A 25,834-nucleotide genomic window follows, 5' to 3' on the forward strand; every position below is an offset into this window, starting at 1 on the left:
CCCACCCTGCTGAGTGGCATTCTTGCCTGGTTGGCTGCCTGGGGAGCCACCCTGTTGAGTGGCATTCTTGCCTGGTTGGCTGCCTGGGGAGCCACCCTGTTGAGTTGCATTCTTGCCTGGTTGGCTGCCTGGGGAGCCACCCTGTTGAGTGACGACATTCTTGCCTGGTTGACTGCCTGGGGAGCCACCCTGTTGAGTGGCATTCTTGCCTGGTTGGCTGCCTGGGGAGCCACCCTGTTGAGTGGCATTCTTGCCTGGTTGACTGCCTGGGGAGCCACCCTGCTGAGTGGCATTCTTGCCTGGTTGACTGCCTGGGGAGCCACCCTGCTGAGTGGCATTCTTGCCTGGTTGACTGCCTGGGGAGCCACCCTGCTGAGTGGCATTCTTGCCTGGTTGACTGCCTGGGGAGCCACCCTGCTGAGTGGCATTCTTGCCTGGTTGACTGCCTGGGGAGCCACCCTGCTGAGTGGCATTCTTGCCTGGTTGACTGCCTGGGGAGCCACCCTGCTGAGTGGCATTCTTGCCTGGTTGACTGCCTGGGGAGCCACCCTGCTGAGTGGCATTCTTGCCTGGTTGGCTGCCTGGGGACCCACCCTGCTGAGTGGCATTCTTGCCTGGTTGGCTGCCTGGGGACCCACCCTGCTGAGTGGCATTCTTGCCTGGTTGGCTGCCTGGGGAGCCACCCTGTTGAGTGGCATTCTTGCCTGGTTGGCTGCCTGGGGAGCCACCCTGTTGAGTGGCATTCTTGCCTGGTTGACTGCCTGGGGACCCACCCTGTTGAGTTGCATTCTTGCCTGGTTGACTGCCTGGGGACCCACCCTGTCCTGAGTTGCATTCTTGCCTGGTTGACTGCCTGGGGACCCACCCTGTCCTGGGTTGCATTCTTGCTTGGTTCACTGCCTGGGGACCCACCCTGTCCTTGGGTTGCATTCTTGCTTGGTTCACTGCCTGGGGACCCACCCTGTCCTTGGGTTGCATTCTTGCCTGGTTCACTGCCTGGGGACCCACCCTGTCCCTGGGTTGCATTCTTGCTTGGTTCACTGCCTGGGGACCCACCCTGTCCTTGAGTTTCATTCTTGCCTGGTTGACTGCCTGGGGAGCCACCCTGCTGAGTGGCATTCTTGCCTGGTTGACTGCCTGGGGAGCCACCCTGCTGAGTGGCATTCTTGCCTGGTTGACTGCCTGGGGAGCCACCCTGCTGAGTGGCATTCTTGCCTGGTTGACTGCCTGGGGAGCCACCCTGCTGAGTGGCATTCTTGTCTGGTTGGCTGCCTGGGGAGCCACCCTGCTGAGTGGCATTCTTGCCTGGTTGGCTGCCTGGGGACCCACCCTGCTGAGTGGCATTCTTGCCTGGTTGGCTGCCTGGGGAGCCACCCTGCTGAGTGGCATTCTTGCCTGGTTGGCTGCCTGGGGAGCCACCCTGTTGAGTGGCATTCTTGCCTGGTTGACTGCCTGGGGACCCACCCTGTTGAGTTGCATTCTTGCCTGGTTGACTGCCTGGGGACCCACCCTGTCCTTGAGTTGCATTCTTGCCTGGTTGACTGCCTGGGGACCCACCCTGTCCTTGAGTTGCATTCTTGCTTGGTTCACTGCCTGGGGACCCACCCTGTCCTTGGGTTGCATTCTTGCTTGGTTCACTGCCTGGGGACCCACCCTGTCCTTGAGTTGCATTCTTGCTTGGTTCACTGCCTGGGGAGCCACCCTGTCCTTGGGTTGCATTCTTGCTTGGTTCACTGCCTGGGGAGCCACCCTGTCCTTGGGTTGCATTCTTGCTTGGTTCACTGCCTGGGGACCCACCCTGTCCTTGAGTTGCATTCTTGTTTGGTTCATTGCCAGTTGTTATTTCTCCGGTTTCGCTTATATTGATGACTATGGAAAATATGGAAAAATTTGTTTAGTGGAGAAGAAATAGTTCTTACGATACTATTTTTTTCAGGATCAGGATCTATTCTTCCACAACGACATATTTTTTGTTTGTTTGTACCCTGAAGGCTCTGAAACTATTCAGCTGATTTGAAAAAAAAACTCTTTCCGAGTAACATAGGCTATATTTTATCTCGATGATGATAGTAGTCTACACTTTATTAAAACGTCTAAAACGTGAAGTCAACATACTGAAGCTTTGTGTGACGAAATGTCTTGAAAAAATCTTCCATTACAGAATTTTCATGAAATCTTATGTTTGACAAGGAACTCTCAAACATAATGTTTTAAATAGATAAAAGTCGATTAAGTATTTGTAAAAAAACAAACCTTGTGTTGAACCCCCGGAGGTCGAGCCAGCTTTGGCATTTCCTGAAGAAGTGCCTGCAAATTAAAGTTTCGTGTCAGAGATAGTGTGCCTATTTCATACATTATATTAAGCAAGCATAAAATGAAGTTTTGTTACCTGAGGTCTGAGATGTCAAGTTCGTAGATTTGCCTCCATCTTTAGTGTTGGCTAAAAAATTTAATAATGTTGTTATTGTTTCAACGTGATTTTGCTGCCTTTGTTTTTTTACAATTACTCGGTTTATCTTTATACCAATCGTTGATAGTATATTATATTGTTTTAAATTTCAGTATGCTTATTCTTACGGGTATGCTTATTATTGCTAACGGGTTATTCTTTTGTAGAAACATACGTACGCTATTGAAGATAACAGTGCCATTTATTTATTTAAATAATACATTTTTTAAAGATTTACGGCGTTCTCAAATTGCAAGTGAAGTCCTCAGTTGTATAGTAGGTATAAAGTAGAAAACTGTGTGCCTACCTTCTGTGGATCCCGAAGTAGTAGCTGTTCCTCCTTGTCCAGACACCACAACTAAAAGATGAGACATTGATTACGGGATTTCAAATCAGTTGTGTTACTTATTCATGTAATATAAAATGAGCATAGATACCCTGCTTCATCAATGTAAATTTTGGAAATCATGTCGAATGTGAACCTACCACTTTGAGAACCAGAAGAGTCGCGTATGGTTATAACTGTCTTGCCCGGAGTGTTATCTCCTCCTGATTGTCCCGTTTCAGATGTTTCGTTTGCTGAAAAAACAATTGATGTTAAGGACTACAGAATTGGCAATTAAACACTTGTACCTACGAACGGATGAAAGTGTGTATGTAATTCAAATTGATCAATCTTGCGATATTACGAGTATTAACGATATATTGCTTTTAATTTATTGGAAAATAACATTGTATGATTCAAGTTTAAACTTAAAAAACACTCTTGGAATATTATTAATTTTAAGCAAAAAACAAACATATTTTCAATAAATAGCCACCAACTTACAACTAAGAAAATAGGTTAAACTGTAAACGTGGCAAAATATTTTAGCTGGTACTTACATGTTGTTGATGTACCCGTGATCGAGCCACCTGAAGCATTTCCTGAAGAAGTGCCTGCGACAAAATATAAGTGTCATTGTGTACAAAAAAACTTTTACTCTTTATTTATGTTTTATAAGAAAAACGAGTCAGTAAAAGTTGAGTGCGATAAAGTACATTGTCAAGTATGATACCTTTTTAAGTTCTATTTATGAATGGATGCAAGCATATCCAGCTATATTAGTTTAGTATAGTGGTATAGTATCTATAAGAAACAGGGCTTCTATGTGAGTTCTCAATATATTTTTCACATATTTCTCTCTTAACTATAAACAACATTAAATTAGACAGGTGACATCGAAGAAGAATAAGGTCAGAATAACTTAACAAACATTAATATTATTCAATTACCTGATGTCTTAGTTGTCGATTGTGAATTTTTCCCGTCTTGACTGCTACCTGAAAGTGAGATGCCACGTTTGAAAATTAAAATTAGGAAGTAAGGTATGAGTGAGTGAATATATCACAATAAATAAGAACAAAGTATAACGCTACAAATGCTTGCATACCTTCTGAGGAGCCTGATGTAGTAGCTGATCCTCCTTGTCCAGACGTCACAACTAGAAAATAATTAATAATGTAACTTCTTACTTCATCAGGAATGAAAAAAACCACAACATTTAATATATATAATCTAAACCTTAAATGTGTGTAGACTATTAAATGAGCGATATTTCCATATAAATGTTAATTGTAGAATTCTTAAGAACATTATCGAAGATAACTGACACAGCTTGACTATTTTATTTGATGCATCAAAACAACATTTGATACCAGAATTACTTACCGCTTGTAGATCCAGATGAAGTAGTAATGGTTGTCACTACTATCTTCCCTGGAACATTTTCATTTGATCCTGGTTGACTACCTTGGGATACCCCCTGCCCTCCTTGAGATCCACCCTGTCCTTGGGTTGCATTATTGCTTGGTTCACTACCTGGGGACCCACCCTGTCCTTGGGTTGGATTCTTGCTTGGTTCACTGCCTGGGGAGCCACCCTGTCCTTGGGTTGCATTCTTGCTTGGTTCACCGCCTGGGGACCCACCCTGTCCTTGGGTTGCATTCTTGCTTGGTTCACCGCCTGGGGACCCACCTTGTCCTTGGGTTGCATTCTTGCTTGGTTCACCGCCTGGGGACCCACCCTGTCCTTGGGTTGCATTCTTGCTTGGTTCACTGCCTGGGGAGCCACCCTGTCCTTGGGTTACATTCTTGCTCGGTTCACTGCCTGGGGACCCACCCTGTCCTTGGGTTGCATTCTTGCTTGGTTCACTGCCTGGGGACCCACCCTGTCCTTGAGTTGCGTTCTTGCTTGGTTCGCTGCCTGGGGACCCACCCTGTCCTTGGGTTGCATTCTTGCTTGGTTCGCTGCCTGGGGACCCACCCTGTCCTTGGGTTGCATTCTTGCTTGGTTCACTGCCTGGGGAGCCACCCTGACCTTGGGTTGCATTCTTGCTTGGTTCACTGCCTGGGGAGCCACCCTGTCCTTGGGTTGCATTCTTGCTTGGTTCACTGCCTGGGGAGCCACCCTGTCCTTGGGTTACATTCTTGCTTGGTTCACTGCCTGGGGACCCACCCTGTCCTTGGGTTGCATTCTTGCTTGGTTCACTGCCTGGGGACCCATCCTGTCCTGGGTTGCATTCTTGCTTGGTTCACCGCCTGGGGACCCACCTTGTCCTTGAGTTGCATTCTTGCTTGGTTCACTGCCTGGGGACCCACCCTGTCCTTGTGTTGCATTCTTGCTTGGTTCACTGCCTGGGGAGCCACCCTGACCTTGGGTTGCATTCTTGCTTGGTTCACTGCCTGGGGAGCCACCCTGTCCTTGGGTTGCATTCTTGCTTGGTTCACTGCCTGGGGACCCACCCTGTCCTGGGTTACATTCTTGCTTGGTTCACTGCCTGGGGACCCACCCTGTCCTTGTTGCATTCTTGCTTGGTTCACCGCCTGGGAACCCACCTTGTCCTTGAGTTGCATTCTTGCTTGGATCACTGCCTGGGGACCCACCCTGTCCTGGGTTGCATTCTTGCTTGGTTCACTGCCTGGGGACCCACCCTGTCCTTGGGTTGCATTCTTGCTTGGTTCACTGCCTGGGGAGCCACCCTGTCCTTGGGTTGCATTCTTGCTTGGTTCACTGCCTGGGGACCCACCCTGTCCTTGAGTTGCGTTCTTGCTTGGTTCGCTGCCTGGGGACCCACCCTGTCCTTGGGTTGCATTCTTGCTTGGTTCACTGCCTGGGGACCCACCCTGTCCTTGTGTTGCATTCTTGCTTGGTTCACTGCCTGGAGTGCCACCTTGTCCTTGGGTTGCATTCTTGCTTGGTTCACCGCCTGGGGACCCACCTTGTCCTTGAGTTGCATTCTTGCTTGGTTCACTGCCTGGGGACCCACCCTGTCCTTGTGTTGCATTCTTGCTTGGTTCACTGCCTGGGGAGCCACCCTGTCCTTGGGTTGCATTCTTGCTTGGTTCACTGCCTGGGGAGCCACCCTGTCCTTGAGTTTCATTCTTGCTTGGTTGACTACCTGGGGACCCACCCTGTCCTTGGGTTGCATTCTTGCTTGGTTCACTGCCTGGGGACCCACCCTGTCCTGGGTTGCATTCTTGCTTGGTTCACTGCCTGGGGACCCACCCTGTCCTTGGGTTGCATTCTTGCTTGGTTCACCGCCTGGGGACCCACCTTGTCCTTGAGTTGCATTCTTGCTTGGATCACTGCCTGGGGACCCACCCTGTCCTTGGGTTGCATTCTTGCTTGGTTCACTGCCTGGGGACCCACCCTGTCCTTGAGTTTCATTCTTGCTTGGTTCACTGCCTGGGGAGCCACCCTGTCCTTGGGTTGCATTCTTGCTTGGTTCACTACCTGGGGACCCACCCTGTCCTTGGGTTGCATTCTTGCTTGGTTCACTGCCTGGGGACCCACCCTGTCCTTGGGTTGCATTCTTGCTTGGTTCACTGCCTGGGGAGCCACCCTGTCCTTGGGTTGCATTCTTGCTTGGTTCACTGCCTGGGGACCCACCCTGTCCTTGAGTTGCGTTCTTGCTTGGTTCGCTGCCTGGGGACCCACCCTGTCCTTGGGTTGCATTCTTGCTTGGTTCACTGCTTGGAGAGCCACCCTTTCCTCCAGTTTGTTCATTGCCAGTTGTTATTTCTCCGGTTTCGCTTATATTGATGACTATGGAAAATATGGAAAAATTTGTTTAGTGGAGAAGAAATAGTTCTTACGATACTATTTTGTTCAGGTTCAGGGTCTATTCTTCCACAACGACACATTTTTTGTTTGGTTGTACCCTGAAGGTTCCGAAACTATTGAGCTGATTTGAAAAAAAAAACTCTTTCCGAGTAGGCTATATTTTATCTCGATGATAACAGTAGTCTACACTAGATACTTTATTAAAACGTCTAAAACGTGAAGTCAACATACTGAAGCTTTGTGTGACGAAATGTCTTGAAAAAATCAGATTGCCTTTCTACCATGACAGAATTTTCATGAAATCTTATGTTTGACAAGGAACTCTCAAACAAAATGTTTTAAATAGATAAAAGTCGATTAAGTATGTATTTGTAAAAAAACAAACCTTGTGTTGAACCCCCAGAGGTCGAGCCAGCTTTAGCATTCCCTGAAGAAGTGCCTGCAAATTGAAGTTTCGTGTTATTGTCTTACTATCGAGTGCGTATGCTACATTATGTTAAACAAGCATAAAATAAACCTTCATTACCTGAGGTCTGAGATGTTAATTTTGTAGATTTGCCGCCATCGTTAGTGTTGGCTAAAAAAATATAATATTGTAGTTATTGTTTCAACGTTATTTTGCTGCCTTTGTTTTTTTTTCAATTACTCGGTTTATCTTTATACCAATTGTTGATAGTATATATTGTTTAAAATTTCAGTATTTTATTTACGGGTTATCCTTTTGTAGAAAAATACCTACGCTATTGAAGATAACAGTGCTATTATTTATTTAAATAGTAATTTTTTTTAAGAGTGAAGTGAAGTCGTCAGTTGTATAGTAGGTATAAAGTAGAAAACTGTGTGCCTACCTTCTGTGGATCCCGAAGTAGTAGCTGTTCCTCCTTGTCCGGACACCACAACTAAAAGATGAGACATTTGATTATGGGATTTCAATTCAGTTGTGTTACTTTTTCATGTAATATAAAATGAGCATAGATACCCTACTTCACTAATGTAAATTTTGGGAATCATGTCAAATGTGAACCTACCACTTTGAGAACCAGAAGAGTCGCGTATGATTATAACTGTCTTGCCCGGAGTGTTATCTCCTCCTGATTGTCCCGTTTCAGATGTTTCGTGTGCTGAAAAAACAATTAATGTTAAGTACTACAGAATTGGCAAGTAAACATTTGTCTCTACGAACGGATGAAATATTCTCTTATTCAAGTTCAAACTTACAATAAGCTCTTGGTATTTTATTCAATAATGAAGATATTACATATACATGTCGCTACTAACATTATAAATGCGAAAGTAACTCTGTATGTCTGGCTATCTGTCTGTTGCGCTTTGAAATCTAAATCACTGAACTCATCATCCTCCGAGCCTTTTCCCAATCATGTTGGGGTCGGCTTCCAGTCTAACCGGATTCAGCTGAGTACCAGTGCTTTACAAGAAGCGACTGCCTATCTGACCTCCTCAACCCAGTTACCCGGGCAACCCGATACCCCTTGGTTAGACTGGTGTCAGACTTACTGGCTTCTGACTACCCGTAACGACTGCCAAGGATGTTCTTGAGGTGTCTAAGATATACTTAGAAAGTACCTACATACAAATCACTAAACTAAGTCATCTAAATCACTGAACTGATTTTAATTAAATTTGGTACAGAGATAGAGTTGACCTTGAGAAAGAACACAGGATAGTTTTTATCCTGGACTATTGAAGAATTCTCTTGGAAACGCGATATAACCGAACACTACGCGGGCGAAGCCGCGGGCGGAAGCTGTCAATAAATAACCGCCAACTAACAATTAAGAAAATAGATGAAACTGTAAACGTGGCAAAATGTTATAGTTGGTACTTACATGTTGTTGATGTACCCGCGATCGAGCCACCTGAAGCATTTCCTGAAGAAGTGCCTGCGACAAGATATAAGTGTCATTGTGTAAAAAAAAACTTTTACTCTTTATTTATGTTTTATAAGAAAAACGAGTCAGTAAAAGTTGAGTGCAATAAAGTACATTGTCAAGTATGATACCTTTTTAAGTTCTATTTATGAATGGATGCAAGCATATCCAGCTATATTAGTTTAGTATAGTGGTATAGTATCTATAAGAAACAGGGCTTCTATGTGAGTTCTCAATATATTTTTCACATATTTCTCTCTTAACTATAAACAACATTAAATTAGACAGGTGACATCGAAGAAGAATAAGGTCAGAATAACTTAACAAACATTAATATTATTCAATTACCTGATGTCTTAGTTGTCGATTGTGAATTTTTCCCGTCTTGACTGCTACCTGAAAGTCAGATGCCACGTTTGAAAATTAAAATTAGGAAATAAGGTATGAGTGAGTGAATATATCACAATAAATAAGAACAAAGTATAACGCTACAAATGCTTGCATACCTTCTGAGGAGCCTGATGTAGTAGCTGATCCTCCTTGTCCAGACGTCACAACTAGAAAATAATTAATTATGTAACTTCTTACTTCATCAGGAATGAGAAAACCACAACATTTAATATATATAATCTAAACCTTAAATGTGTGTAGACTATTAAATGAGCGATAAGAAAATTAACGAAGATAACTGACACAGCTTGACTATTTTATTTGATGCATTCAAACAACATTTGATACCAGGAGTACTTACCGCTTGTAGATCCAGATGAAGTAGTAATGGTTGTCACTACTTTCTTCCCTGGGACATTTTCATTTGATCCTGGTTGACTACCTTGGGATACCCCCTGCCCTCCTTGAGATCCACCCTGTCCTTGGGTTGCATTCTTGCTTGGTTCACTGCCTGGGGACCCACCCTGTCCTTGAGTTGCATTCTTGCTTGGTTCACTGCCTGGGGACCCACCCTGTCCTTGGGTTGCATTCTTGCTTGGTTCACTGCCTGGGGACCCACCCTGTCCTTGAGTTGCATTCTTGCTTGGTTCACTGCCTGGGGACCCACCCTGTCCTTGGGTTGCATTCTTGCTTGGTTCACTGCCTGGGGACCCACCCTGTCCTTGAGTTGCATTCTTGCTTGGTTCACTGCCTGGGACCCACCCTGTCCTTGCATTCTTGCTTGGTTCACTGCCTGGGACCCACCCTGTCCTTGAGTTGCATTCTTGCTTGGTTCACTGCCTGGGGACCCACCCTGTCCTTGGGTTGCATTCTTGCTTGGTTCACTGCCTGGGGACCCACCCTGCCCTTGAGTTGCATTCTTGCTTGGTTCACTGCCTGGGGACCCACCCTGTCCTGGGTTGCATTCTTGCTTAGTTCACTGCCTGGGGACCCACCCTGTCCTGGGTTGCATTCTTGCTTGGTTCACTGCCTGGGGAGCCACCCTGTCCTTGAGTTGCATTCTTGCTTGGTTCACTGCCTGGGGAGCCACCCTGTCCTTGGGTTGCATTCTTGCTTGGTTCACTGCCTGGGGAGCCACCCTGTCCTTGGGTTGCATTCTTGCTTGGTTCACTGCCTGGGGAGCCACCCTGTCCCTGGGTTGCATTCTTGCCTGGTTCACTGCCTGGGGACCCACCCTGTCCTTGAGTTGCATTCTTGCTTGGTTCACTGCCTGGGGACCCACCCTGTCCTTGGGTTGCATTCTTGCTTGGTTCACTGCCTGGGGACCCACCCTGTCCTTGGGTTGCATTCTTGCTTGGTTCACTGCCTGGGGACCCACCCTGCCCTTGGGTTGCATTCTTGCTTGGTTCACTGCCTGGGGAGCCACCCTGTCCTTGGGTTGCATTCTTGCTTGGTTCACTGCCTGGGGAGCCACCCTGTCCTGGGTTGCATTCTTGCTTGGTTCACTGCCTGGGGAGCCACCCTGTCCTTGGGTTGCATTCTTGCTTGGTTCACTGCCTGGGGAGCCACCCTGTCCTGGGTTGCATTCTTGCTTGGTTCACTGCCTGGGGAGCCACCCTGTCCTTGGGTTGCATTCTTGCTTGGTTCACTGCCTGGGGAGCCACCCTGTCCTTGAGTTGCATTCTTGCTTGGTTCACTGCCTGGGGAGCCACCCTGTCCTTGAGTTGCATTCTTGCTTGGTTCACTGCCTGGGGACCCACCCTGTCCTGGGTTGCATTCTTGCTTGGTTCACTGCCTGGGGACCCACCCTGCCCTTGAGTTGCATTCTTGCTTGGTTCACTGCCTGGGGACCCACCCTGCCCTTGAGTTGCATTCTTGCTTAGTTCACTGCCTGGGGACCCACCCTGTCCTTGGGTTGCATTCTTGCTTGGTTCACTGCCTGGGGAGCCACCCTGTCCTTGAGTTGCATTCTTGCTTGGTTCACTGCCTGGGGAGCCACCCTGTCCTTGGGTTGCATTCTTGCTTGGTTCACTGCCTGGGGAGCCACCCTGTTGGGTTGCATTCTTGCTTGGTTCACTGCCTGGGGAGCCACCCTGTCCTTGTTGCATTCTTGCCTGGTTCACTGCCTGGGGACCCACCCTGTCCTTGAGTTGCATTCTTGCCTGGTTCACTGCCTGGGGACCCACCCTGTCCTTGGGTTGCATTCTTGCTTGGTTCACTGCCTGGGGACCCACCCTGTCCTTGGGTTGCATTCTTGCTTGGTTCACTGCCTGGGGACCCACCCTGTCCTGGGTTGCATTCTTGCTTGGTTCACTGCCTGGGGAGCCACCCTGCCCTTGGGTTGCATTCTTGCTTGGTTCACTGCCTGGGGAGCCACCCTGTCCTTGGGTTGCATTCTTGCTTGGTTCACTGCCTGGGGAGCCACCCTGTCCTTGGGTTGCATTCTTGCTTGGTTCACTGCCTGGGGAGCCACCCTGTCCTTGAGTTGCATTCTTGCTTGGTTCACTGCCTGGGGAGCCACCCTGTCCTTGGGTTGCATTCTTGCTTGGTTCACTGCCTGGGGACCCACCCTGTCCTGGGTTGCATTCTTGCTTGGTTCACTGCCTGGGGACCCACCCTGTCCTTGGGTTGCATTCTTGCTTGGTTCACTGCCTGGGGAGCCACCCTGTCCTTGGGTTGCATTCTTGCTTGGTTCACTGCCTGGGGAGCCACCCTGTCCTGGGTTGCATTCTTGCTTGGTTCACTGCCTGGGGAACCTCCCTGTCCTTGAGTTGCATTCTTGCTTGGTTCACTGCCTGGGGACCCACCCTGTCCTTGGGTTGCATTCTTGCTTGGTTCACTGCCTGGGGACCCACCCTGTCCTTGAGTTGCATTCTTGCTTGGTTCACTGCCTGGGGACCCACCCTGTCCTTGGGTTGCATTCTTGCTTGGTTCACTGCCTGGGGAACCTCCCTGTCCTTGAGTTGCATTCTTGCTTGGTTCACTGCCTGGGGAGCCACCCTGTCCTTGGGTTGCATTCTTGCTTGGTTCACTGCCTGGGGAACCTCCCTGTCCTTGAGTTGCATTCTTGCTTGGTTCACTGCCTGGGGACCCACCCTGTCCTTGGGTTGCATTCTTGCTTGGTTCACTGCCTGGGGACCCACCCTGTCCTTGAGTTGCATTCTTGTTTGGTACATTGCCAGTTGTTATTTCACCGGTTTCCGTTATATTGATGACTATGGAAAATATGGAAAGATTTGTTTATTGGAGAAGAAATACACAGTTCTTACGATATATTTTGTTCAGTTTTCAGATACTTATTCTTAGACAACGACACATTTTATTTACTTGTTTGTACACTGAAGGCTCCGAAACTATACAGCTGATTTGAAAAATTCTTTCATTGTTGGCAATCTACACTCTTTCCGTGTAACATAGGCTATATTTTATCTCGATATTGACAGTAGTCTACACTAGATATTTTATTAAAACGTCTAAAACGTGAAGTCATCATGCTGAAGCTTTGTGTGACAAAATGTCTTGAAACAATCAACCTTTCTTCCATGACAGAATTTAGGGTGCTCACATAAAGAAACAGGTTACCGGTACAGACAAACCTGTACAGGTAGGTACCGATCAGTGCAGGTATAATATTTCAATACAATCCTATTCACTCACTCACTCACTTATAAAGAAACAGGTAAACCTGTTTCTGTTTCAATAGGATTATATTGAAATATTATACCTGCACTGATCGGTACCTACCCGTACAGGTTTGTCTGTACCGGTAACCTGTTTCTTTATGTAAGCACCCTTACATAAAATTTTATGTCTGACAATGAACCCCAACAAACTATTTTAAATACGTAAAAGTCGGTTAAATATTTGTAAAAAAAAAAAAAAAAACAAACCTTGTGTTGAACCCCCAGAGGTCGAGCCAGCTTTAGCATTCCCTGAAGAAGTGCCTGCAAATTAAAGTTTCGTGTCAGAGGTAGAGTGCGTATTTCATACATTATATTAAGCAAGCATAAAATGAAGTTTTGTTACCTGAGGTCTGTGATGTTAAGTTCGTAGATTTGCCTCCATCTTTAGTGTTGGCTAAGGAGTGAAAATATTGTTGTTGTTATTGAATCATTGTTATTTTAAATTGTCGTCATTCTGCTTTTTTGCCCGTTTATTTTTAAACTAATTGTTGATACTTTATATCGTTTTAGTTTCAGTATACTTATTTACGAGTTATTCTTTTGTAGAAACATACCCACGCTATTGAAGATAACAGTGCTATTATCTATTCAGATTCGTAAATTACAAGTGAAGACCTCAGTTGTATAGTAGGTATGAAGTAGAAAACTGTGTGCCTACCTTCTGTGGATCCCGAAGTAGTAGCTGTTCCTCCTTGTCCAGACACCACAACTAAAAGATGAGACATTGATTATATGTTGTTAATTCATCTTTATACATACAATTTCGATTTAAAAAAATATTAGATTAAAAAAATTAAAATTAAAACAAAGGTGGGCACCGATGTCGGGTACAGGGTCTAAGTACCGGTGATTAGGGTCGCAGAGACAGAAACCTCTTCACAATACGCGCCGTATCATGGAGTACTGCCTGTCTATCTATCACCACTATATCAGGCTTATTGGTTGCAATAGTCCTGTTAGTGATGATAGATTGATGCCATTACAACGTGATATGGTCCTTTTTGAGAACTGTAACCGTCTCTTTATGTAAAATGAGAACCTACCACTTTGAGAACCAGAAGAGTCGCCTATGATTATAGTTGTCTTGCCTACTTGAATTTTGGGCAATGTGTTATCTCCTCCTGGTTGTCCGGTTTCAGATGATTCGTTTGCTGAAAAAAACAATTGATGTTTAGGACTACTGAATTAGCAATCAGCGATTTAAAGGGCGAAAGTCTTCTGGTAATTCAGATTGATAAATCTTACGACATTATAAACGATATTGGAAAATAGCACGATTTTTAGATGCAAGTTTAAACTTACAACTAAGAAAATAGGTGCAACTGTAAATGTGGCACAATTTTTAGTTGGTACCTACTTGTTGATGATGTACCAGCGGCTGAGGCACCTGAAGCATTTCCTGAAGAAGTGCCTGCGACATAAAAAAGTGTCGTTGAGTAAAATAAAAAAAAAGCATTAACAGAAGAAATTTTAGACAGATGAAATCGAAGGAAAAAATTTAAAGATCGGAGAAACTTTAAAAACAATGATTTTTTAAGTACCTGATGTCTTAGTTGTCGATTGAGAATTTTTCCCGTCTTGACTGCTATCTGAAAGTGGGATGCCACGTTTGAAAAAGAAAACTAGGAAATGAGGTAATGAGTGAGTGAATACATCACAAGTAATTAGAACACAATGATAACGCTATAAATGCTTGCTTACTTTCTGAGGAGCCTGATGAAGTAGCTGACCCTCCTTGTCCAGACGCAACTGGAAAATAATTAATTATGTAACTTTTTACTTCATCAGGAATGAGGAAAACAACTACATTTAATATAATGATCTAAACCTTAATGTGTGTAGACTATGAAATGAATGATATTTCAATATAAATGTGTGACGCAATTTGACTATTTTATTTGATGCATCAAAACAACATTTGCTACGACGAGTACTTACCGCTTGTAGATCCAGATGAAGTAGTAATAGTTGTCACTACTTTCTTCCCTGGAACGTTTTGATTCGATTCTGGTTGACTACCTTGAGATCCGCCTTGACCTCCTGTGTTCTTTGGTGCCGGGCTTGGTTCAGGTTGGTTACCCTGAGATCCCTGTCCTCCTTGACCTCCTGGGTTCTTTGGTGCCGGGCTCGGTTCAGGCTGGCTACCCTGAGATCCCTGTCCTCCTGGGGATCCACCTTGACCGCCTGCGTTCTTTGGCGACGGGCTCGGTTTAGGTTGGTTACCTTGAGATCCCATCTGATTGTCATCGTTACCTTCAGTGCCATCGGTTACGATATCTAGTATGACAAAAGCCATGAATAACTTATATGCACGAATATGTATAAGGCTTTGGCAAAAAACAAGTGATTCAGACTGTTACGAAAATAAGTAAAAAATTACATTAAAGATATTACATTAATCATATCCGTCCTTAGAAAAATATTTAAATATTGCAAAGTACCTAATGATGGGAAACTAAACGTGCTAAACTCAGTTCTATATTTTCAATTTTTTTTAAATGTAAATAATATATTACCTGGTTCGGGTCTTATTATTATTGGTCTGCGCCGTATTGGTTGGTTTCGACTTGCCGCATAAGAATTAGCCACTGCAATTAGATATATTAGAGACATAATGTGTGTAGTGTGATTTATACGCATTATAAGATTTATTTGAGGACGATTATAAAACGGTTGTTTACTAGGTCAAAATATTGTATTCTGTTATCATAGGTTTTGATAACTCATCAAAAGTAGGTATTAAAGACTACTTGTAAACTACCGTTTTTCCAAACAACCAATTTTTTTTTATTTTCTGTGTTTGAAATTATTATTTTGAAAACAGAATATTTTGATATCTTTCGATATGATTCCAAAGCGTTTTAAAATTTCCAAGCGAGTATTTAATTATATCTAAAGCATTATGATTCTTACACATTTCTGCAACTAAAAGTTTGTTTCCACTTACTTGCTTGTGATTGGGACTTGCCACCTCTGCTACCAGCTGCAGCGTTGGCTACAATATAGAATTTCATTATAAACGCTCATAGTTCTCAAGTTTCAATCCATTACACTCATAGTATCTATATGCTGTATCGTACCTGATGCCATGGAGCGGGACGGTTGTGAGCCAAATCTTCCTCGTGGTCCAAAATATGTTCCTGTGAGTTTCATAAAGGTAATAAGCCTTATGTACTTCTAAGTTTCGAAGTCATATTATACATAGTGACTCAAATAGGTAGGCATTTACGAGTATGCAACTTGGATGACACAAAAACCTTTGAAACATTGAATTCGGAAACAATTAAGGGACTTGTCACATTAGGATTTTTTTTTGTTTTCAAATAACTACCAGTGATAAAAAAATAAAACTCCAGTGTTAATCTTAATTTAACTATTTAAATGACTTACCTTCACCGAAGCCCCAGAATGGATTTCTGTACAATCCTGTAAACGATAAAGAGAAGTAAACGAACAAGTCCTTTTTTTGTAGAAAGTAAAAATTACTTTTTTCCTTTTTTACATTATTTATTTTTATAGTACCGCGTATTAGTGTTTTGTCATTGCTGATGTATTATAGAAGTTCTTACCTCTTCTGCCTCCTGAGCCTGACCCTGCGTATGAGCCAGCCTGGGCCGTACTTTGGCCGTAACCGCCTGAAAATAAATAAAATAAAGGAATTACATTATAATTAGGTACCTATATTTACAATGTACATACTTATGTATGCATCAAGCACAAGATATGTTAACATATTGTTAGAACGATAATCATCATTTATGTATGAGGTAAGTAGGTTAGCACTGTGATTTGTAATGGGTACATAAAAGATTGATCAACAAAATATATCATAAAATGCTTCGTAGTTCACAAATAAAATGGCGAATCATACATTTCTTAGTTGTTGAGTAAATTACACCATTGAACAATAGTACCTATACCATATTGTTTCGCTGAAGCAATTTCTTACCTTTGCCGCCTCCTGCACTCGCTCTTGTTTGTGCTGAACTTTGTCCATAGCTACTTCCTGTAAGACCACAAGTCAATTAATTTATTATTTACTTATATCATTGTTATTTTACATTCATTTTTGGAAATGTTTTTTTTTTGTTTCAATAGGTTTTCCAAAAAGGGTACTACGGTTAATACCGGTCAAGAAAACTCATGAAATGAATCGACTGACTCACTTAATATTTAGAGTGGTTTTATGGCCTTTCAATTGAGATGATTGAAATACTGAATTTTAAATAATTTAGCGCTTCGCCTTTTTAATTAATATTTGGTATGTAATTCTCACCTCTGCCTTGTCCTCCTGAGAGCGCATATGATCCTGCTTGGGCACCACTTTGTCCATAACCTTCTGTAAAACATAGTCAACTTGGTTGTATTGATAGAATAATGTTAAAGTTTATTTACAAACTTAAAGAAAACAAAATGTATTTCTTGAATCTATGAAATAGATAAATTTTATATGGCCAAGCTACTTTTCAATGGGAAAAGTCTATATGGAGAGATATTAAGGAGTAAACGAAACTAATTAAAGTTACAAAATAAAGATAATGCTTACGATTAGCAGCTCTTGCGATGGCTTGAGATTGTGCTACATTTCGTCCTTTTCCACCAGCTCCTATAACAACAAACAACCATTCGTCATATTTATTTATTACCTTGATATTATTAATTTCAACTGGCTAAAGACAAAGTGAAATTACGTTTGTAATCATTACATTTTAATGAAGGCAGAAATAAAAAAGATAAAGCTATAGACTCACTGCTGGCAGCGTTAGCTGAAGCTATTGAATTTGACCCATCTCCGCCAGCTCCTGCAATTATAAAACAAATTATCAAAATGAAAATTCCATGTACCTAAATGTGCCAGCCGTCATACCCAAAGGTTAGTCAGAAGTACTCAGAAGTCAGAAAGTCCGACAGACAGCCTTATCAGACTCCTTGAACGGAACTGAACAGAACTTGTCCTCCAATGAAAAGTGCCTAAAATATATTTTAAAATTTCGTACCACTGTAAGCATTTGCCAGTGCTTGAGATTGTGAGTACCCATCATCGCCGTATCCATCGCCACCCGACACTGTTAACAAAATAATGTGTTAAAGACGGCAAAAGTTTTGCTATTTACGTACATGATACTATTTTACAGTTAATTCACACATCCAAGGTAACTCAGCCTTCAGTGTTGCAAGCATACAGAAAAACTGTTATTCTTTTCGTATTTATTCATTTTCTTTGACTAGTTAAGACTTATTGGCGAATTAAAAATAGAAAAAAAAACTTACGAGAATAGGCGTTGGCCAGAGACTGAGCTCCGCTGTCCCCACCATATCCGTCCGCGCCAGATTCTGTGACATTAATATAGTAGATTAATTACTCTCAACAAGCTATCAGCGGATTATCAAAAAACATATTTTCAAGTGATGAATATTATTCAAGTAGGTACATGTGCAGTGATAGCCAAGAAAAACTAAATAAAATTCAACAGAACACTGATTTGGTAGACGGATTTTCATCAATAATGGAGTAAAAGAATCCCGAATAAGCTTAAGTTTTCAATTAATAATAACAGACCCAGTTAATACCTACATGTCTAACTTATAGCACCGCTAGTTGAACTGAGGTTGCATTATTTATATGAATATAGAAATTAATCTTTTGCAAATTATACGCACCTTTTAAAACGTGTAGTAAATATAAACGTAAAAATTAACTTAGATAATATTATAGTTAATTTATTTTATATTCATTTATTTCAAAATAAGAAAGCACAATCACGTAATAAAACACAATCATCTTCGCGCCATTTTATATTTTTTTCTTTTCATTGCGCTGGCTTGTTTGAATTTCGAACACAATTTTATTATCATTTTATTGCTAAACTCCTTGGTAAACAAGAAGCGATTTTTTTTCTTTTGGCAAAATTTGAATCGAAGTTCCAAACGCATAAAATGAAAGGGATAGACTGATTATGTAGGAAAGAGTAAAAAAACGTTTAATGAAACAAAAGACACATCAATTACCTCACGCACGAAATGAAAGGGATAGATATAAATAAGAGAGGGACAAATATATTTTTAAATATATGTTTCTTTTAATACGAAACTAATTCTAATTTTGAAGTTTATAAGGTTGATATTTCTTATAGAGGCTTTGAAAGGCAGCATTAGTTTGGATAATTCGAACTTATGTTTATATTATTATATCTTTTTTAAATAAATAAATCCAACAGAGTATTTTGTAGGCAAGTAAATAATGTAAACAGATTTTTTTGAGTTCTGACTAATAGATATGAAAAGTTCTTACGAGCTATTGAACTTGCGTAGGCGTTTGATAGTCCTAAGCCGCCATCGTCATCTCCCTCAGCAACTATGAAAAAAAGTTACAACAATTATGTATATTAATATTTTATACTTAGATGATTTAATTGCTGGTAAAGAAGCAGTTGATATTATTTTGTAAACACAAAATTGAAATTCGAAAGTTATATCTTTATAACATTGAATAAGCGTCCAAAGACAATAAAAATAAAGCTGTGGGTTGTCGCCAAACATTTTGTCGTTAAACCGACCGACCGATTTGAGAACGGCGGCTGTTCTCATGTAAGGAGATTGGCCAACGGCGCAGGACATAATTTATAGTGCACAAGCATTTGCGCAGACACAGGTGCACTCACTATTCCTTCACTCTCATAGCCCGATGGGATGGCAATCCGACACGACCGGAAAGAGATCAGGAATTCAATGTAGCTATAGTCTGTATGGTATTCAAAAAAAATTCTTACCTGATTGGGCTAAGGCTTGAGCAGAACTTATAGAATCGTCTCCATCATCTAAAATTACTGTAAAGAAGTTAAGTTAATTTTCTTTTTAAGGGGTTGCAGGATGTCGAATAAAAGTTTATATAATAACTGATATTGCAATGAATGTACTTATTTATTTATGTACCTATCTAAATAACATCCACGTAAAGTACTTTCTTGACATTTTTTTATTTCATGCAATTTACAGAATTATTATTTGTTATTTATTCAAAATTTTTAACAAAGAAAAAATATTACGTAATATAGGTACTTTTAAATGTTAGTTAAAATAGGAAAATCTAGAAATAAAAAATTGAACTCACCATCCTGTGCTAATAAGCCCGAAGGCAATGTGACTAAGAGAACTAAAGCCCACAGTTTGGTACCCATCTTCCAACGAGTGCCTGGACTGATGATACGAGCCAACGCTCCAGTATTTAAACCAAAACAAATCAATTAAAATACAAAAATTACACCAAATTCGTGATGAACTAATTAAATAAAAGTTTTATGACATTTCTTTATAGTGTTCGTGATAGATATGTGATAATAGAATAGATAATATTCATTATAATTACCTATATAAACTGTAAAATCAACTTAGTGTCAGTTTTAGTACTGTAGAACAGTCATTTGCGTATACATAAACTAATATTTCCATTAGCTATCTACTTGCTTTTATTTAAGAAATAAACAGATTCAATATAGGGTGAAAATGCTATGCAGCGAGACAATACACGTTCAATACGCCTATTTTTCATCCACTCTCTCGATATGAAGGTAGACATCTTGCTTTTATGACGTCACTAGAGCCGATTTCAATATACGAAGCCATTGGCTGTTCAGTTTTCTACATTTGCGTCGTCGTATGCATGCCGTTATTTTGTGGAGGTTTCTGAAAATATTCATATTATGTTTCTATGTGAAAATCTTGCTGATAAATACATTTTCATTTTTCTTTGATTTGGTTTTGTGGTATTTAATTTTGTAAGAACCTTCTAGAAATGGTATTCTTCAAAGTATGGAGCAAATGGAATAAGGGCATAGGTATACGTCACTTGCTAACTTTTTGTATTATTTGTAGGTTCAATTTACAAAGAAAGAATCAGCCATTTTCCCGTGACAGCGTGACAAACAATCAAAAACTTACATTCCTGTTTATAATATTAATGTAAATAATAAATAACATAAGCTAGGATTTATAAAATAGAGTCATTAAAAAAGTACAGTATATATTTCAGATTCGAATCTTTAAATGATTTTAATAACACCTCTCTACACAGTGTAGGTACTTTGATCGAGTAAATATAACAAACTTGTTAAATAGATAAGTATTTTAATTTGGATTAAACCGTAAAAGTGTAATTATAATGTAAGCATGGTGCGTGGTGCGACTTATCTATGTTCACGTCAAATAACTTTTTTTTCTAACAAATGGGTAACTTCAGAAATGCAAAGTTCTTTAGCACGATCGCTAGGTACCTACTTCGTGTAGGTATGCTATATAGGTGTAAGATATACAACAGATATTTTATTTATATAAGTAAATCGTTATTCTGAGTATGCAGTGCGCAGTAAATTGAAAAACTGGTAGGACAAACTGCAGACCTGTAAATAAAATACATTGTTTTTGTTAATTAGAGTTAAACTAAGTGGTTGATTTGTTTTTTTTTTTTCATAGATTCCAATGATAATTCTTACCCCACTAAAAGTATCTAAATTCATAGTCAGGTAGCCTTTTGCGCTCAATCCAAAAGGTTTTTGTGAACGCATCAAGAATATTAGCAACATCTTCTTTGTATCGGAATCAGCATATACCCAGTCTGCGAAGTATATGGCTCTCTCCAGTTTATTACTCTGGAAACACATAGGAAGGCATATTGGGTGATCACAATTATAAAAAGAGATTTCCATGACATAGTCATCAACAAAAAAGGTGGAATAAATTAAGGAAGAAAAGAGCACTTTTTGCCAAGCCAAATCAAAATGGGCCTTCTAAAACTAAAAGATATATTATAGGTCCTGGAATTAGCTCGTTAAGCCAAACAAACTCTTAATTCAGCTTATAATATAAACAAAAATTAATATAACTTACATGATCAATAAGAAGTTGTCCTATAATACACTGTATGAATACTTCAACGAGCAAAGAACAGAAGAAAGAAAAATATCGCATAGATTTGTACAGATCATCCACAACCTAGGAAATAAATAGGATATTAGTTACTTTATTTATTTACTTATATTTAAAATGTAAGAAATAAGTTTACCGTTGCTGTAAATATAGTCAAGCAAATGAATACAGATCCAAATAAGTATGTCAAAAACATCCCATCACCTAGGACTTCATCTAAATCAGACACTATTCTGCAATCAAAAGAAAAGATTATTTTGGATTTTCATTTTACTATAGGATAGTTTCGAGAAAGTCTAACGATCAGTTCTATCATGGTGCAGGAGTATGTGTATTGGGTTGCACAGGTATCTCTTTTAAGAAGGTCAAATAGGCAGTCGCTAAATGTAAAATAGCGTTGCTGCTGAGTCCCAGTCAGCTGGACTAATCATAACTTTGTTGGGAAAAAGCAAGTCAAATGTTAACTTTATTACATTTACTACATGGCGTAAATGCTGATAATAACACTATTGTTTCTCACCTGTCCAAAAATTGATGCTTACAAATTATAAATTTTAGTTTTTGTCTAATGTTGCAATGTATTCTATCGACATCTTTACGTTTCTTGATTTTAACAACTTCTTCATTGCTAATAAGTCCTTCCATGGAACTACCAAGAATTTTCAATTCCAAACATATAAATCGTGTGTAAGACATATGGAGCATATTAACGTAAACGAAGACAAAAATTACAACTGTTGTCATGAAGCTTTCCCAGATATATGCAGCGTCATACCATTTAATCTTATCAAACGGGTACCAACCATCAAACGGGTATAAATACTGTTTCTCTTTCCCCAAAATATTGTTCTGGTAAACCATGATGAGTCTTGGAAACAAATCAATGACGATAACCAAGCCAATAGTGTAATAGAACTCAAATCTCAATATAATCTTAGTCATCCATGTACTATTATGTAAAATCTCTTTGTGTGCTGGTGTATCCGAAATAGCTTCCCATATGTCAAATCGAAAATTTTTGTTAATTTGATCATACAGCACTTTATTGTCATGAATTTTACCGTATTTGATCAGGATCATGAGACAGACTCCGATGTTTGGAGCCACATTGATGATCTCGAAAACGTCGATGTCATTAATACAAATTAAGGTTAGAGTAATAATTAATTGGGTCATTGTGAAAAATAAGAGTCCATATGTGATGTGGTAACAGTAAGTGGCAAGTTTGGATCTGCCTATAAAAGGATATATGAACATTTTGACGCCAAGGTTACTGATGAAATCCATTTCATGCAGAAAATTTTCTTTTAAAGAATCGTATGATTTATCAGCCATTGTGAGAAAATGGTTCTTTCTTACCGCTTGCCCCGATAGAAGTGTGATTTTACATTTCTTTAAATCAATAAATTGAATGTATTGAGCAATACATTGTTGCAATAACATCCATTTATAGTATTCGATCTCAATTTCAACATTGTAAGAATCCTTAAACGAGATCAAGTCTTAAGTAAAATCGTAGCATGTAAAAGGCACAAGAATCAATCAAGTTTGTGACAAATAACTGGTTGTTCCTTAGATCAAAGACAAGTCATGTAAGTATGTTTTTGTCAGTGCTTATTACAGGCTTATGATTCTAGAACATAATGCGCATCGATCGAAAAGACTTCATGGAAAGGCGTAATTTCGTAATTATATTTTTTCCATTCTCTACTTTGGTAGTAGAAAAGGTTATCTACAAAATTAGTATACAGAAAAAAGATTTCATTGTTTGTTTAACATGAATAAGCTCCAAAACTACTTGATCGATTTGAAAATTTATTTCACTATTGTGAAGCTACATTATCTTCGGTAAACATAGGCTATATTTTATACGGGTACAGGCAGTACTTAGATCCCACGGGATCCGGGTGAAACCGATGTAAAACGGTTAGTTTATTATATTATTTTGCATAGTCTCTATCGATTGCCAGGTATGTCATCCTTTTACAAGTTACTGGCCTTATAACGTATTGGAGCATATTCATCTCCTTCGTTTTGAACATCTCATACTTTCAGATCTTCATATATTTCCAGGGAATGTTAAGTGTTGGAATGTTATCTGTGCTATACTAGTATAATAAATAGGAAACATTTTTTGATTGTTCGTTTTTACCTCAAAGGCTCCAAAACTACTGAGCCGATTTAAACAATACTACCAGTGTTGGAAAGCTACACTTCCTGAGTGGCATAGCTAGTTTTGATCCCTTTGTGGGTAGTAGTTCCCAGTATCTAATAAGACATTCTTTCAATTGTTTGTTACAGTATTTTTATAGTATGAGCATTTAAACATACTTTTCATCTCATTTGTAGTTCTCCTACCTAGCAATGGAAATAGGAAAGGCCACATATCAAAAGAAAAAAGTGTTACCTGAGAAACATTTAATAAATAAGAAGTGATTTATTTGAAATTCCAAATTGCTAAGTGGAAATAAATATTTGTACCAGATATATATAGTTTTACAATATTTATTTTTATTACATTTATGCAAGATTTCTTCATAAATATTGCGTAACTGGAACAGCGGCTCCTGAAAACATAAAAAATAATTATCGAAAGTAAATATCTACCAAAGTTTGGTATCTGTTAGCTATTTTACATGGTTTTTCTCAAATTCTTGGTAATGTATCTAACATTCAATTACAACATTAATGGATTAATTATTTTGTACCTACATAGTGTTAAACTAGTTTTGTCCCCCAACTAAGAAAATTGAGAAATCTATATTTTTTCAATGTAATTTGTACTCACCTTCTGTTGTTTGGAGAACTTGTATGACTAAACTACACTGGTCGCCATGGTGAAAACTATTGCAAAAACAAAAGATTTTCATTTGAGTAAATTGTTAAAAAAAAACTGGTGCAAAATTAAAAAGTTTAGGTACTTATTGCGATTCTGGATTGACAAAGATTTTATCATTAATAAAATTGCTTCTCGTATCAAGATCAAATAGAGGCTAGTAACTCTACAGAGTAGCAGGTTCAGCTGATATACATTCTTATAATGCGTAATTGCGGGATTCTACCAATAAAGTCTCGGGACTCCACTGGGAGTTTTCGCGCACAAAGGTTGTGATTTTGCGAACATTTCGGAAATGTCCGCACGCAATTTGTTGCTGTAACTGTTTGCTAGAGCGAATGGTCCAGACGAAACATTTGTGTGCGTCACAGTGCCGAACAGAGTTAAAGCGATTCTTGCCGAATATGTAGGTGTTCTCTCAAGACCAGATTAGGGCATTAGGGGGATATCATACCTTTAGACGCCAGGCCAGTGCCAGTATTCATCATTTGACCTAAAAAAGATTTATTATTATATTTGATGAAACGAAAAGACGTTACAATCAACATGTTATAAAAAATAAATTAGGAACTAATAATACATTTATCTAGTACCTAACTTGTCTTACCTGCTATGTCCATGGCACCATTCAATGCACCCGTCGCAAAGCTCAGGCCAGGTAAGCCTGAAATTTTATATTAATAAACGATTAAATGCTGCTCTTGTAATGTATAAATAAACATTCTTTTAATAAATAAATTGTAGTAAAACTTGCCAAAACCAGCGCCCTCGGTATCATCACCACCAAAGAAAATGGCCGCAGCTGATGCTACTGACACTAAAAAAAATATTTGAGCGAACGACATAGAAAAAATAAAAAAATGATAGATATTTATCATAAAATAACAATATAATTAAAACTTACAGACTATTGGGAATATCCATATACTTAGGATGCTTTTGATTTTCATTTTGAAAATGGAAAACAAACTGGCCACTTGAAAACGGCGTACGCTTATAAAAGATAAAATAAATCCATTAAAATTATATCACATTTTGTACTTACTAGAAATCGTGAAACGAAAATAATTACCTACGTCATTTCAATAATATCGTGACTATAATGAAATATGATAGTATTTATATATTTTTTATGAAATGGGTACCTACTAAGTTATTTATGTTACATGAGTAAATTATTTATTAAATACCAGTTGCTGTCACTTCAAAATCTTTAAAATGTTAGTGAAAATATTATTAAAAAAATCGTATAAAAATGCGAAATCGTCATCAAATAAATTCACCAAAATCCTATTAATTGAAGTCACCAAATGCAAATAATTTTCAATCCTAAACTTACACTTATAATTTTGAAATTCGTATAACTGTAGCTGCGTAATTCGATATTAGGTCAAGAAGCTCTTACCCATAGCGAGATCTCATAATTCCTATTGTTCAAATCACGGGAGTACCCCATACTGAGAGCCTTTGATGCATGCGTAATATAGATTAATTCGTTGAGTGTATGACATATACTTGATGCTAATGCGCCACGAGTATGGCTTTCTACGGCTTTGCAAT

The 25,834-nt window shown here is 40.0% G+C and overlaps 2 protein-coding genes across 2 annotated transcripts; both read right to left on the bottom strand.

The window, feature by feature from the left end:
- Nucleotides 1-893: 893 nt before the first annotated feature.
- Nucleotides 894-19,727, bottom strand: LOC110370732 (uncharacterized transmembrane protein DDB_G0289901). Its single transcript, XM_064037557.1, has 48 exons — nt 19,628-19,727; nt 19,287-19,343; nt 18,809-18,871; nt 17,788-17,850; nt 17,514-17,582; nt 17,268-17,318; nt 17,063-17,122; nt 16,793-16,855; nt 16,466-16,522; nt 16,086-16,151; nt 15,907-15,942; nt 15,597-15,656; nt 15,464-15,511; nt 15,033-15,104; nt 14,455-14,793; nt 14,218-14,265; nt 14,058-14,105; nt 13,874-13,927; nt 13,560-13,667; nt 13,175-13,225; nt 12,860-12,910; nt 12,724-12,777; nt 11,522-12,048; nt 9,195-9,357; nt 8,950-9,000; nt 8,792-8,839; nt 8,402-8,455; nt 7,583-7,675; nt 7,403-7,453; nt 7,081-7,131; nt 6,940-6,993; nt 6,381-6,536; nt 5,997-6,124; nt 5,470-5,745; nt 5,186-5,362; nt 4,947-5,090; nt 4,515-4,755; nt 4,161-4,310; nt 3,883-3,933; nt 3,725-3,772; nt 3,335-3,388; nt 2,936-3,028; nt 2,757-2,807; nt 2,390-2,440; nt 2,254-2,307; nt 1,735-1,869; nt 1,171-1,317; nt 894-913 (listed from the first exon to the last, which is right to left on the bottom strand). The coding sequence occupies exons 1-48, from the start codon at nt 19,692-19,694 to the stop codon at nt 894-896; spliced, it is 4,653 nt and encodes a 1,550-aa protein (XP_063893627.1). The 5' UTR covers nt 19,695-19,727.
- A 1,048-nt stretch (nt 19,728-20,775) lies between these two features.
- LOC110370736 (putative odorant receptor 92a) lies at nt 20,776-25,334 on the bottom strand. The gene is made up of 10 exons (XM_021326651.3): nt 25,179-25,334; nt 25,029-25,091; nt 24,882-24,938; nt 24,729-24,767; nt 24,227-24,282; nt 21,959-24,005; nt 21,575-21,671; nt 21,400-21,504; nt 21,006-21,161; nt 20,776-20,912 (listed from the first exon to the last, which is right to left on the bottom strand). Exons 6-10 carry the CDS (start codon nt 22,879-22,881, stop codon nt 20,856-20,858), a joined length of 1,338 nt encoding a protein of 445 aa, XP_021182326.3. The 5' UTR covers nt 22,882-24,005; nt 24,227-24,282; nt 24,729-24,767; nt 24,882-24,938; nt 25,029-25,091; nt 25,179-25,334; the 3' UTR covers nt 20,776-20,855.
- Nucleotides 25,335-25,834: the final 500 nt, after the last annotated feature.

This window comes from Helicoverpa armigera, chromosome 13, assembly GCF_030705265.1.
Source record: "Helicoverpa armigera isolate CAAS_96S chromosome 13, ASM3070526v1, whole genome shotgun sequence".
In the NCBI taxonomy this organism is placed as follows: Eukaryota; Metazoa; Arthropoda; class Insecta; order Lepidoptera; family Noctuidae; genus Helicoverpa; species Helicoverpa armigera.